The sequence below is a fragment of the Phyllostomus discolor genome, chromosome 3 (assembly GCF_004126475.2).
Source record: "Phyllostomus discolor isolate MPI-MPIP mPhyDis1 chromosome 3, mPhyDis1.pri.v3, whole genome shotgun sequence".
Taxonomy (NCBI): Eukaryota; Metazoa; Chordata; class Mammalia; order Chiroptera; family Phyllostomidae; genus Phyllostomus; species Phyllostomus discolor.
Genome location: NC_040905.2, coordinates 206,718,010 through 206,732,058, shown reverse-complemented (window position 1 = coordinate 206,732,058; position 14,049 = coordinate 206,718,010). Strand labels below are relative to the sequence as shown.

The 14,049-nt window shown below is 44.9% G+C and overlaps 1 protein-coding gene across 5 annotated transcripts in view; it reads left to right on the top strand.

Annotated features, from left to right (window-relative positions):
- Positions 1-14,049, top strand: part of GOLGA1 (golgin A1) — a 43,932-nt gene that overhangs the window by 14,397 nt on the left and 15,486 nt on the right. For all 5 annotated transcript variants that reach the window (XM_028508998.2, XM_028509007.2, XM_028508990.2 and 2 more), the window contains 7 exons: positions 1,024-1,056; positions 4,134-4,262; positions 4,573-4,742; positions 5,216-5,327; positions 8,805-8,930; positions 10,577-10,672; positions 13,667-13,762. In XM_028508998.2, coding sequence (XP_028364799.1) covers positions 1,024-1,056; positions 4,134-4,262; positions 4,573-4,742; positions 5,216-5,327; positions 8,805-8,930; positions 10,577-10,672; positions 13,667-13,762 — 762 coding nt within the window. The remainder of the gene's footprint in view (positions 1-1,023; positions 1,057-4,133; positions 4,263-4,572; positions 4,743-5,215; positions 5,328-8,804; positions 8,931-10,576; positions 10,673-13,666; positions 13,763-14,049) is intronic.

Below are 14,049 nucleotides of genomic sequence, written 5' to 3'. Positions count from 1 at the left end.
TTGTTACACTCTCAGGCTCCTAAGTTTCTTCAGCTCCAGCCAGCTGGACAGAAAGGAAGGCCTGTAATCTCATTAGAATCATCTGTTTTAAGATGCTCAATGAGCGACACTAAGAAAGGAAAATAATGCTATCACTAGCTATTATGAGGTATATTTTGTACAATGGCATTTTAAATTTAAGATAAGCATCAAGATATTATAATGATAATCCTTATTAATTAAGACAGGGTCAATTTATCAATATTATATTACTACATTTAAGAAAATGTATGATTTACCTGCAGTTAGGTGGGGTGGTCGGTCGGTTGGTTGGTTTTAAAGTGTATATTTGTCAAGTAGGATATTTACTAGACAAAAGAAACATCATTCACCACTACTTAGTGGCAAACTAAGGTATGAGTGTCTGTAAATGATGAAATACTCTAAAATCGGCCGATTCTGATTGTAGGTACTTGGTATAGGGCATTTTGAACCAGCAGATATTTTTCCCCTGTTCAGTGATTTGTAAATAAGGGGCATAATCCCTTTTCTCTTAACTTACACCAGATGGCATGAAGCATATTGGTAAAATCAAGACAAGAAGGAAAATAATTATTAGGGGGCTGCTGAAGACTTTCCCCTTTAGTAAATTATTTTCTAAACATCAGTTACAGAGTTACCAACTCTGCTGGTCCAAACTACCCATCCCAAGAAATTACAGTAATAATCATGGGGAAACACTCAGGGGGAAGCTGAAAAGCCGCATCTGAACAGCAGAGATAGCTCTGTTCGGGTGTCTACTTAGTAAACATACACAGGCTTATATTTGTGTCCTAGGATCTTATATAAGTTCATTTTCTTCCTTTAGGACTCTTGGCTTTCTTAATATTAAGCCAACTTCATGGGCGTTTAAAAAATGTTCTGTTTTGTTTGGTTGCTGGGTTGCTTTGGGGAGGGGAGTGGTAGGTGGTTTTGTTTTCTGAAAATCATGCTATTATTGATACTCTTCCCTGGAAACTATACTTTTTTGTTATTTTGTTTTAGGAATGGTCAGAAAAAATGGATCAGCTTGAAAAGGTTAGTTCATCTTTATTTTTGCCTCATTGTGAATGTTGGCCTTTTCTGTGGGCTTAGAAAATGGTTTCTGCACTGTCCATGGTACTGATAACTATGTCACCTCTTCGAAGCCAGGTACTGACTTGAAAAACTCATGTCTTACGCTTTCGTGGGGGCCAGACCCCTCCCAACATACTGTCTACCCGGCTCTGAACTTTCTCAGTGTGCCTGAAGGCGGGTAGGAGCTCCTCAGTAGGGCTCCATTGCCCTTTCCCTTCCCACTGGGTCCCACTTGTGGGGGAGCACTAGAGAACCGTGTGGGGAAGAAGGCCGTGGTCAGAATGTGTAGTTCCCAGCCTTCTCCACGTGGGGTCCCTCAAGGTTGGTTGTATCCCACGGTCAAAGGTCACAGCTTGAGTCGGACCTTTGGTTTCCCCTCTTGACACAGTTTCTCCCTCTGGGTTTCTTGTAACCTCTTCATCCCTTCGCCCCTTCGTGCCTATCTACTACTAGCACATTTTCTCTTTTTAAGTTTTGTTACTCTGCCCACAGCTTTGAGAAGTCCTTTTATTAAACATTTCTCAAAATACATAATTTGAGTCTGCCATCTCTTTTCTTGCTGGGACCCTGACCGACACTCGTCCTGTTAGGAACCCTTTTTGAGGACACAGTGAGAGGAGGGCATTTCTCCAAGCTCGGCATCGAGCAGCTGAGAGAGCCTGTTGGCTGCGTGCAGATGAGGAGGGCTGATTACTCCAGCCCCGTGGCTTGTGGCTTGTCCAGCGCTGTGTTGGCGCCTGAGGGAGTCCTGGCCCCCAGGCATGGACAGGAAGATGGAATTTCAAGGCTACAATTAGGAAAATGTTTTAATTTTTTATTTAATTTAAAAAAAATATTTATTGTATTTTTTCCATTGTCTTTTAGTCCCCTTGTATCCCTCTCCCCCCAGCAATCACCATTCTCTTGTTCATGCCCATGAGTCCTTTTTCCTTTTGACTCAACCCCTCCATCCTCTAGCTTCCCCCTGTGCCCCCACTGCCCGTCATCCTGCTCCCCATCTATGTCTGTCCCCACTTTCCTTGTGAGTTCAGTTTGTTCATCAGATTCCACATGTGAGTGAAATCACATGGCATTTGACTTAGAAGAACATTTTAATTTAAAATAATCAGTAGTCAACGCGCTCAGCCTGAATTATGTGCTACTACTTGAGTCATTCCTTGTTTTCACTGAGCAGTCCTAAGTTACTCTTCATGGTAGAAAAGTTATTTCTTGGATTGATATAGAAAGTTGCAAAATATATTTGCCGTTAGTTTTATTCAACAGATGAACTTTATTATTGCTTTATTCTTCACATAAAGCACCAAGTTAAGCCAGTGATTTTCTGTGTGTTCTGTAGAAATCTGATTATTAAATCAGAATACTTTAACATATTTATGTATAAGGAAAGAGTTACAGAAAAGTCAAGCTATCTCCCAAAGAAAGTGTGCCTAAAAAAAAAAAAAAAACTCGAAACATGGTGTTAATGATGGTTTTCTTAAATATGGTGGTATGGGTTAGGTCAAAGTATTCTTACCCTAAAAGAAACTGTTATGATTGTAGCAATTGAAATTATGATTGGACTATTTTTTTATCTTGTAAAATTATGGTAAAGGGGGATCCATATAGGACTGTACTAAATAAAACCTGGTTTAGTTCACTAAGGAGATTGTTTCTCTTTCCCTCCCCCATCAAAGGAGGGGTTGGGAAATATTTTAGATTGGGAAAGACTCATGAGACACTGTGTAGCCACTGTGATTTTTGGAAATGTTATTTTTAGGCTGTTTTAATTTCTTTTCAATCAGGATTTGGAAACTGCAATAGTAGTATTTGTCCCTAAGAGAATCCATCTCGGGAAGCTGTCATGTAGTAAATTGTTACCTGCTGACACCGGTCATGTCTAGTTTTTGTTGGCTTGCTAACTGAATCAGTTCTACTAAAATGCATCTAACTTTTTTAGGGCATTTGGTCTTGCTTCAGTTATTGTTATCAGCCAGTTGAGTCTGTCACTGAGAATAGATGTGTAAAATGGATACCCGGAATTGCTAGTCAGACTTAAGACTTAAAGTGTTAAGTAATTTAAAACATTTATTTTTAACTTAAAGAATTTATAGGTAATGACAAATTGATCATGTTACTGTGTAAAGCTTTCTATTATCAATATATTATTATCTACTGACAAGAGATTTCCTTGAGATTTTCCTTTATTAAGAATTCTGAACCCTGGCTGGCGTGGCTCAGTGGATTGAGCGCGGGCTGGGAACCAAAGTGTCCCAGGTTCAATTCCCAGCCAGGGCACATGCCTGGGTTGCAGGCCATAACCCCCAGCAACCGCACATGGATGTTTCTCTCTCTCTCTCTCTCTCTTTCTCTCTCTCTCTCTCTCTCTCCCTCTCCCTCCCTCCCTCCCTCCCTTCCCTCTCTAAAAATAAATAAATAAAATATTAAAAAAAAAAAAAAAAGAATTCTGAGCCCTGACTGACGTAGCTCAGTGGACTGAGCACGGGCTGAGAACCAAAGTGTCCCAGGTTCGATTCCCAGCCAGGGTACATTCCTGGGTTGCAGGCCAGAACCCCCAGCAACCGCACATTGATGCCTGTCTCTCTCTCTCTCCCTCTCCCTCTCCCTCTCCCTCTCTCTCTCTCTCTCTCTCTCTCTCTCTCTCTCTCTCTCTCCCTCCCCCCTCCCTCCCCCTCCCTCCCTTCCTCCCTTCCCTCTCTAAAAATAAATAAATAAAATCTTAAAAAAAAAAAGAATTATGTCCCTGGCTGATGTGGTTCATTAGATTGAGTGCCGGCCTGCAAACAAAAAGGTCACAGGTGCAATTCCCAGTCAAAGCACATGCCTGGGTTGCAGCCCAGGTTCCCCAGTTGGGGGCACACAAGAGGCAACCAATTGCTGTATCTCTCACACATTGTTATTTCTCTTTCCCTCCCTTCCCCTGTCTCCAACAAGTAAATAAATAAAATCTTAAACACACACACACACATACACACGAATTCTGCTTATATATGATTTTAATGTCTTAGTTGCCTGAGCTGATGTCTTCTTCTTCCACCTAGGAGAAAAGGTTTCTGACAGCTCAGTTACAGGAAGTGAAGAACCAGAGTTTGAATCTTTTCCAAAAGAGAGATGAAATGGATGAACTAGAGGGGTTCCAGCAGCAGGAGCTAAGTAAAGTAAAACACATGGTGCGCATTTTTGTTGTAGTCACTATGTGCTGAATGGATGATTAATTGTTCTGATTTTGTTAGTCATCACCCTCTCAGTACTGATAAACATAGCCCAGTAATCATTGATATTAATCATATTTTTATTTTTTCAATTTATTAAAGTGGAAAAGTTCAGTTTGATTTTCTTTTCTTTCTTTTTCACTGCTGGGCATATAAGGCCAATTAGAAGCCCACAAAAATGTAATGAAAGTTTGGCTAATTGGTCCAGATTTTTATTTTAAATTATATTTCTTAGTAGTGGCTCAGTGAAACTTTATCTTTGTGCCAGCTTTTAAAAAAAGAAGAAAGTCTGGGGAAAATGGAGCAAGAGTTGGAGGCACAAACCAGAGAACTTAGTCGCACCCAGAAGGAGTTGATGACTTCCAATCAGATGTCATCAGACTTAAGGCAGAAGCTAGAAGAATTGCAGAGACACTGCTCAGCGCTGGAAGAGCAGAGGTTCTTGCTTGGTCTGTGGGGCCCATGGGAAGCGGTGTTAGTGTAGCTCTGGCTATAACCCGCCCACCATTCCCCATTACCCTTTGCAACACTTTCTGATCTCAGTTCTGGCACAGGTTCTGGGCTTGCCCTTCTCTGCCTAGGGCTCAGGACCCCCACCCCCAAACTCTCATTCCCTGTCACCTCCCTAAGCTCAGAACTCCTCCAGCCGTGCTGAGCAATTCAGTATGTTTTACTTTCTATGCTGTTGAGAAACCAAAGGCAGATTAGGATTTCTTGCTTAAGCCTGGGTGGAATTTTTCTCTTTGGGCTTCTGCTTCAGAGAGGGCCAAGGAGTCTTCTCCATTGATAATCTTCACGTGGTGAATGTTCACAGCCCTGACATCTAAAGAATCGCTGTATTTTTCCTGCAGAAGAGTGTGTATTAGATGAGATATCCAAATTTGTTCATTATCTGCTTTCTTTCAATGAAGAGATCTTGTGACAGCTTCAAAAACAGGCATGGAAAATAAGGTCACAGCCCTGGAGCAAAAGGAACAAGAGCTCCAAGCTTTCATTCAGCAGCTTTCCATTGATTTGCAAAAGGTAAGTTGAACAAAAACAGAAAATAAAAAAATAAAAAAATAAACAGCCCAGACTGATGTGGCTCAGTTTGTTGAGCATCCATAGTTCCGCAGAGCAAAAGGTTGCCTGTTCGATTCCCAGTCAGGGCACGTGCTTGTGTTGCAGGCTTGGTCCCCAGTTCAGGTGCAGATGAGAGGCAACTGATAGATGTTTCTCTCTCACATCAATGCTTCTCTCCCTTCCTCTCTTTCGATAGATACATACATATATACAGATATATATATACATACATACATACATACAAACAAAAAACAAAAGGTAAAGAGAGTGTTAGGAGTGGACTCAGTTTCTAGGATTCAGGAGTAGGGTAAAAAACCAGTTCTGTCAGAAGTTTCCACATCAGGACAGTTCCCGAAACCTGGCTCTCATGCAGCCCGCATCACCCTAGTTCCTGGTCTAGCCAGGCCTCGTTCACAGGGACGTGGCCACGCAGCTGGGCAAGGGCAGCTTAACCGAGGAGGTCAGTGTTGTCCTGACAGGAATTCTCAGAGCGCGCCATTTGGCCTACTCAGGTATGTTTTAAAATTCTATGTGAGGGCCCCTGAGCACAAGAAAATGTCATAGTCATGGTTGACACAGCCCAAGTTTGACATTCCTGGCTCTACTCCAGTGTGTTCGAAAGCACATAAATGATATTACAGTTTCTTTTTTCTTTTTTCCAACATGCATTTGTTGCCCTTCTACTCTAGGTACATGCTAAATTCTGAGAATATAAAAATGAACACTAGCAACATTGTTGATTGTAAAGTAGTGTTTCTCAGTGGTTGTTTTTTTTTTTATTACCGTTTTGAGCAGAACAGTTTGTATTGTGTGATTGTCCCGCACAGTGCAGGACATTGGGCTTTCCTGAACCCTGGGTTCTGAATGTCAATCCAGCCCTTCCCCTGCTGTGACAGAACACCCCCTAGAGGGCGCCCCTTGCATTCTTCCCTTGCCCCCTGGGAACGACTAATCTCACAGGCAAGGGGGACTGCAGCATTGTTACAGTGCAGTCAGATTCGTGTAAATAGAAGTCTGAGTGCCCCCTCCAGCCAAGTACTAGCACACTTACAGAAGCTAAATGGAGACTACGAGAGGTGATACACCTTGTTCAGATTTATCCAGTAAGTGACAGAGCTGGATTCTAACCCAAGTCTTTCTCCAAAGCTCATGCTTATTCTGGGCTTTTGCCTCACAACACGGAGCACCCAGGAAATACATCTTGCACAAATGAATAACTGTGAGACAAGGTCTCTGTCCTCAGTGAACTGAAAATTTAGACACATCCAGCATTCACTTTTAGAGGCTTACAACTTCAGTATGGAACTCAAACCTACTGTGACCATGAGAAAAACATCACAACTCAACAGGTCCCAAGTAAATGAAGCAGATTTTTCACATTCAAAGGCACGCTATAGGAGAGTGCATTGCCAGCATGGGAGTCAAAGAATCCTTCCTGGAGGATCTGGAATTTCAAGGATGCGTGAGAAAGCAGAAGGGTACAGAATGCATTTGGGGGCTGGGCGTGGAGGGGATAACAGATACAAAACTTTGGGATTGAAGGGACCCTTGGATATCAATTAGAACTATCCATTTTATAATTGGGAAAACTAACTGTCCAGATGCTGGTAATACTAAGTTCTCGCATTCATTCTAAAAATACGATTTGAGCTTTACTATGTGCCAGGCTCTGTGCTGTGCTAAGTGTTAGAAATGCTGTGGTGAGCAGAGTGGATACTGCTGATAGTCTAGCAGGGATGACAGACACTAGTCAGTGCTCACGTGAGTGTGTGATTACAAACTGTTACTCGTGCTGTGAAGGAAGTCCACAGGATGCGGTGGGGCCCTATAAGAGGGCATCAGGTTCAAGCTAACCTGGGGTCACAGACCACCTTGTGTCCCGCAGCCTTGATTAGTTGCAGGCGTTTTTTGTCGATTCATTTGGATTTTCTACACAGAGGATCATGTCATCTGCAAACACAGTTTTTATGTTTTCCTTCCTAACCTATACACCTGTTATTTCCTTTTCTTTCCTTATTGCATTAGCAAGGACTTCCAGTACAGTGTCAGACCAGAGTGGTGAGAGGGGACATACTGGCCTTGTCACTGATCTGACTGGGAAAGCTTTGCGGTTCCTCACCACACCACTAAGTGTGATGTGAGCTGTAGCACATTAGGTGCTGAGGGCCTGCGTTAAAGCAGCCCGAGTGGAGAAGGGGACTCCACACGGGGTGTGGTGCGCAGAGTCTATGTGGAAATTAGACTCTGATTCTCTTCTGTCTAGCTCTGCCTGACGCAGTGACTGGTATAAGGCTTGTTAGTCATTTTGGTTTCACTGGGAAGGGTCACTTGTATTTTTCAAGTTCAGATTGATATGTAGTAGAGTGTGTAGTAGAATGAGTACAGGCTTTGGACCCAGAAGACCTGGCTTTGAATCCGTTATCTATCACTAAGGACTAGGCTTAGTCCTTACGCTTCAGTTTCCCTGTAAAGGGACACGGTGAGGGGTGGTTGTGAGGACTAGTGGCAGTGGGGCAGGCTTGCGCATGTTCTGAAAACTACAGCTGCTGGTGCTACTGTTCCATGCCATCATAATCATCCCTGTCACTGCTATTAACATTGTTAGTAAGAGACCCATACAGATGGGTCAATATGGCAAAAGCTTAGTTTTTCCTTCCTGTTAAGTTTCTTCTCTTCTGTGTGTTCTGCCTTGCATAATGTTCCCATTCATCCAGCCCCAACCCACCGCTACCATCAGAGCTGAAGCAATAAACCGGAATAAAGAATTGGGCAGCTGTTGGTTTAGGGCTGAGGTGTGAGATGCACAGCAGCTCTCTCGTGGTCCCTGTGTGAGCCAGGGTGTATATCGTCCCTAATTGTAGAAGTTTCGTCTTCGGCCTTAAGGCAGCTGCATTAGCCTCATTGCTGCTTCATCCAGCCCCACGCTTCCAGGGGCACGGTTCTGTTGGATACTGTGGGGCTAGCAGGTAGCTTCCTGCATGGGATTATCTCTACTGGGGTTTGGTGTGGGGTAAAGACGTTGGACACTGGATTAATGGAATTAAACACATGCTTGATGAGAGAGAGGAGACACATTCCCTTAGCTAGTGAATCATCGCAGTGAACCTAGTCATTGTAAGGAGGAGAAGCATTTTCCCAGGGTCCAGGCTAGATTCCACAGAGGCAGGAGTGTGAGCTCCTTCCCAGGCTGTCCCCAGGCGGCTTAAATCGGGGCAGGCGTTAGCCTCCTGGTGAACAGGGTCTGAACTGGATGCCAAAGTGGCACTGGGTTCTGATTTTGTATCTTTTTTGACCCATTTTCAGGGAAGATTTCGTGGCTGGATACTCTTCTGGAGTGCAGTTGAGAACAAGTTCAGGGGAACGCGGTGGTCCTAGAGGAGACAGGAAGGGAGGGACAGAGGATTTGTGGTATAATGTCATCTCTGCTTTCACCTGCAGGTCACTGCTGAAACTCAAGAGAAAGAAAAGCTCGTCACCCATTTCCAGGAGAAAGTTGCGTCCTTAGAGAAGAGACTGGAGCAGAACTTGTCAGGAGAAGAACAGGCGCAGGAACTCCTGAAAGAGGTAGTGAACTCTCTGGGGGCCAGCCAGTGTGGGGCAGGAGATTCGTAAAACCCTAGAGTTTCTGATCCTGAGAGTCTGCAAACAGCTTGGTGAGAGGACACTCCCTCCAGCTTTTGATTGTCCTGCTTGCAGCAGAAAACAGCCTCATGTCACCTGTGTGTGACATGTCTTCCTCAGGGAGAGCTTTGTTCAGAGATGCACATGAATAAATAGCATCCTGATCACCAGCGAACCCCACCTAGGGATTTGCTCCACTTGGACTGTCTGGTACTGCTGTGTTCACTTCTCCCTTTTCGCACTTTCCCTTGGCCAAGGAAGACAGTTACCATCTGCCTTTGGCTTGAGCAAAATTGCCTTGGGCGGTAAGTGCACTCTCCTTAGCGGAAGGAGGCTATTGAGAAGGCTGACCTTCTGCCCGGTGGTGTAGGTGAGCTTGCTTTCTCACCAGGTCTGAGCTCCTTGTCTGCCCCCATTCCTTTCCTCCTCTTCTATACCAGTGATGGGCCTCACCATGACAGAGGTGACAAAGCCAAGGCCTTGGGCCTAGATTAGACCCTCACTTTCTGTCTTCAGTTAGTTTCCATCTCCACTGCCACTGTTGTCCTTGAGGGCTTCCAGCAGCCCTAGCCTAGTTCATGTTAGAAGTCTCTGGACCAGCCCACCAGCGTCAGCCTGCCCTCCTCCACCATCTGACACAGCCCTCCAAGCGTGCTGCCAGACTGCTCTTCCTGAACTTAGAGATCTTCCACGGTTCCTCTCCCCACAGTCGGCCCTGCGTGCACTGTGGGCTCTAGGGTGTAAATTAATGTCTAGAGCCAGACTAGCTTTGTGTCTCACCTCTACTGTTTATTAGTGACTTAGAGCTAGTAATGTAATCTCTTTGTGTTTATTTTTTCTTCTAAAACAGGGTTATTCATTGTACCAAATGCATGGGGTTGTTACTAGGATTAAATGAGTTACAGTATGTGAAATGCTTAGAATGAGACTTACAACATAGTAGGGTCTTAATATATTTCAGCTATTAATATAATCATTATTGTGCCACCATCATTATTATTAAAGTTTAGTGTGCATAGGAATTACTTGGGGAGTTTGTTAAAAGTATATGTATCTCTGGCCCTACACTCAGAAATTATGATTTCTGGGGTAATTGGCCTGGACTAAAGCCTCAAGTTTAGCAAAGTATTATAAGTTTTAATGCCAGTGTTTGGACAGCTCCACTTTGAAAAATATTGTCTACAGAATTAAATTCAAACTCCGTTCTGCAGCATAGAACGCTTCTATGATTTGGCCCTTTGCCTCACCTTCCAGTCTGGTTTCTTGACCAGAACCCTCCATCACTCTCATCTTTGGGCAAGTTGTAGCTCCCAAATGTCCCAGGCAGTTTCACACCTTCAGTGGTCATCCCTCTGTCTGGGTGCGCCACCCCCGACCCTGCCCCTGCCACCTGTGAATTAGGCCCCGTTTCCCCAAGGCTGTGAGCTCTCCTGCTCTGTGCTCCTCCTTGTGAACAGACTGCATTCTATTATATAATTCATTTGTTACTCTTTTGCCCCAACCTCAAGAGTAAAGGACGGTGTCGAATTTATCTGTGTGCACTTCATGATATGTGAATTTTTATCTTTTACTCTTCTTCACACTTACAGAAAACAATTGCCGAGCAGAATTTGGAGGAGACCAGACGGCAGCTCTCGGTAGCCAGAAGCAGCCAGGCCGAGGCCGTCGACATCCTGGAGACGCGGGTACTGACCTCACTCCTCCTGATCGCAGCGTCTGGGTGGCGGCCTGGTTGGAGGCCTGGGCTATGGCTGGGAATCCCCTTGGGTCAGAGGTTTTCTTTTGAAGGGGCTGTTTTTGGGTCTGACTTATGTAGGCATTCTCTTCATTCTTGCCACATTATCATCATCGTCCACACAGAGGTGTCTTCTTGTTTGTTATTTCCTTTTATCCCCATTTCTCTTCCTCCCATGAGAAACCATCCTGACATGGTTGGTGGAGACCCTCCTATTGTTGGGTTACCCTAAAATGGGTGGCATTGGTTGGTGTGCACGTGTACGGGTTTACGTGAATAATACAGCCATGTGTGTCTTCTCTCCTGCTTTCAACAGCTCCATCTTCTGTGTCTACTTCACTGTACGTACCTGCTCTACTTGTAGCTATTTTCTAGGTGACAGATTGCCTTCTTGATGTCACCACAGATTACACTGCAGTGAACACCCTTATCCCTGTCACCTTAAGGAGGAGAGAGAATGCATGTGACCTGATGTGACTAACTAGGAAAGGATGTTCCCAGCAGGGCTGCACCTGGTGCTACCCCCAGCATGCACCTGGGTTCCCATGTCCGCATCTGGGGGCTTTTCTAACATTGGCATTTCCCAGTCTTTTCATTTCTTGCCAGTTTAAGGAGTGGGAAGTGGTGAGAAGGACATTATCTCTGTGGGGCCTCAGAGATAATGAGGGCTCTACCCTGGGACCTAAGCCCCTCCCAAAGGCCCCACGTCAGCATCTCAGCAGGTAAATTGTTGTGGAGGGGAGGCGACCACGGACTTTCAGATCATAGCAATTTAGCTCATTTTATAAAATCTTACTTCCCAATAAATACATTATAAGGTATATTTTTCTCTAAATACAGCTTTATTTGTTTTATTATAATTCCGTTGTATTTCTGAATATCCATTTTTTTATTGTGGTAAAATATATGTAACGTAAAATTCACCATTTCCGCCATTTCCAGGTGTACAGTTCAGTGGTGTCAGGTACATTCCCACTGTTGTGCAGCCGTCCCCACCCTCCATCTCCAGAGCTTTCTCACCTTCTCTGCCCGAAACTCTGTGCCCATTAAACAGTAGCTCCCTGGCCCTGGATGCTGGGGTCAGTGGATTGAGCGCCGGCCTGTGAACCAAGAGGTCACTGGTTCAGTTCTCTGTAAAGGGCATATGCCTGGGTTGTGGGACAGGTGTGGGCTCACAGCCCAGGCCAGTTGTGGGCCAGTTGTGGGCCAGGCGTGTGAGAGGCGACCAACTGATGTTTCTCACACATCAATGTTTCTCTCCCTCCCTCCCCCTCTTTCTGAAAATAAATAAAATCTTTAAGAAAATAAACAGTAAACAATAACTCCCCATTCTCTCCTCCCCCATCCCTGGTAGCCACCATTCCACTTTCTATGTCTGTGGATTTGACGGATGTAGGTACCTCGCGCTAGTGACATCGTACAGTATTGGTCCTTTTGTGTCTGGCTTACTTCACTTACCATAATGTCCTCAGGGTTTATGTGTGTTGTAGGATGTGTCAGAATTTCCTTCCTTTTTAAGGTTGAAGAAGCCACTTCAGGCTCTTGTTCCATGGATGTACCATGTTTTGTTAGTCCATTCATTCATCCATGGATGTTTGGGTTGTTTCCACCCTTTAGTTCTTGCGGGTAATGCTGTTTGAATACCAGTGTAGCGCAATGGACGAGGTTATAGCGAGGGTTCATACTTTCACGGCTCTGAGATGTATCGTATATATACCTGGGAGTGGGCTTGCTGGGATGTAATGGTAACTCTGTGCTTAACCTTCTGAAGATCTGAAATCATTCTTGAGTTCTGCCTCTAACTGGGGCTTGAGTAGATGTGTTCTGAACCTAGGCCAGGAGTTTAAAAAGCTAGGTTTCGGTCCTGTCTCTATCACTGATAAAATGTATGATCATGGACAGTTAACATTACTGGTCTCTTCTGTGGAAGTACTCACACAGTTTCAGTGGGGTTGTCAGTGAAACCATGGAATGGGAATGTATCTGAGGAACCATGAGACCCAAAAACATCCTTTTCTCATTGGGTGCCTCCTCCTCCTCAACAAAGCTCTAACCTGCCTGTGCTTATATTTCAGTAGTCAAGTTCCCCACTGGCAGACCTTATTCCACAAACGGGGGGCTTTATCAGAGAAATTGACAGAGATGGCTTGGGTCAGATAAAAACGCCCCACCGGAGAGTCCAGTCTAGCTGAGAGCTGGACAGTGTGTTGTCACCCTGCCCACTGGGTCAGCCTCGTGTCCGAGTGCAGGGCCGGGCACGTCACAGTCAGATTTGGTCAACATTTGTGGAATGAATGACCAAAATTTGTGTCATAGCAGCAACCCTAGTTCCATCTCAGGGAATCTGTCCTAACAAAGTGATTCAAACCAGGCCAACAACTCTGCATAAAGATATTAACTGCCGTTATTATTTGGATGGGAAAATGCCAGCGCAGTAGGCAGTGTAGCCATAAATTCCGAAACAGCCTTTGAGAAAATAATCTCAGGTATGAAGACCACATGAAAACACAGATGAAAACTTGATTGAGAAAGGAAAATACAAAGTTTTGCTAGAATTGTACACAAAGTTATTTTTTAAAGTTGTAAAAATAGATAGAAAGGAAATACATTAGGATGATAGTGTTTAAAAAAAAAAAAAAAAAAAGGATGATAGTGCCCTGGCTGGCGTGGCTCAGTGGGCTGAGTGCCAGCCTGTGAACCGAAAGATCGCCTGTTCGATTCCCAGTAAGGGCACATGCCTGTGTTGCTGGTTGGGTCCTCAGCTGGGGGCTCACAAGAGGCAACCAATCGATGTTTCTGTCCCCCACTTCCTCCCTTCCCCCCTCTCTAAAAATAAAGAATTTTTTTACAGAAAGGGCGATGGCATTTTCTAGTGGTAGACTTAAACTGATTTGGTGTTGAAAGCCATTTGCTCTTACTCTCGGCCTCTGTCTCCCCCCCTCAGGTGAAGGAACTGGAGCAGAGCCTGCAAGCCTCTGAGGAGAAGCTGATGCAGAGCAGGGCCATTGCCGCCACACAGGAAGCTCAGATTCAGGAGCTTGTAAGTGGTTATTGTGGCTGCTGTGTCCCAGGCCCTTGAGGCTGTTGCTTTACACCTTTGCACATACCCAACCTCACTCCCGACTTCTGGAATGGTCTCTGGACCTGACTGTAGATACAGTTGTTGCGCTGGGTGAAGGCAGCTGGGCAGCTGCAGGTGGAGGGAGTCAGGGCCTGGCGGAGGCCCTGGGTTTCCCAGAGGGTCAGTGACTGGCTAATTCCCACCTGACAGCTGGCCGGAGGGCCCAGGCTAGTTCTGGGACCGTGACAGTCAGTGGTAGCGCCCCG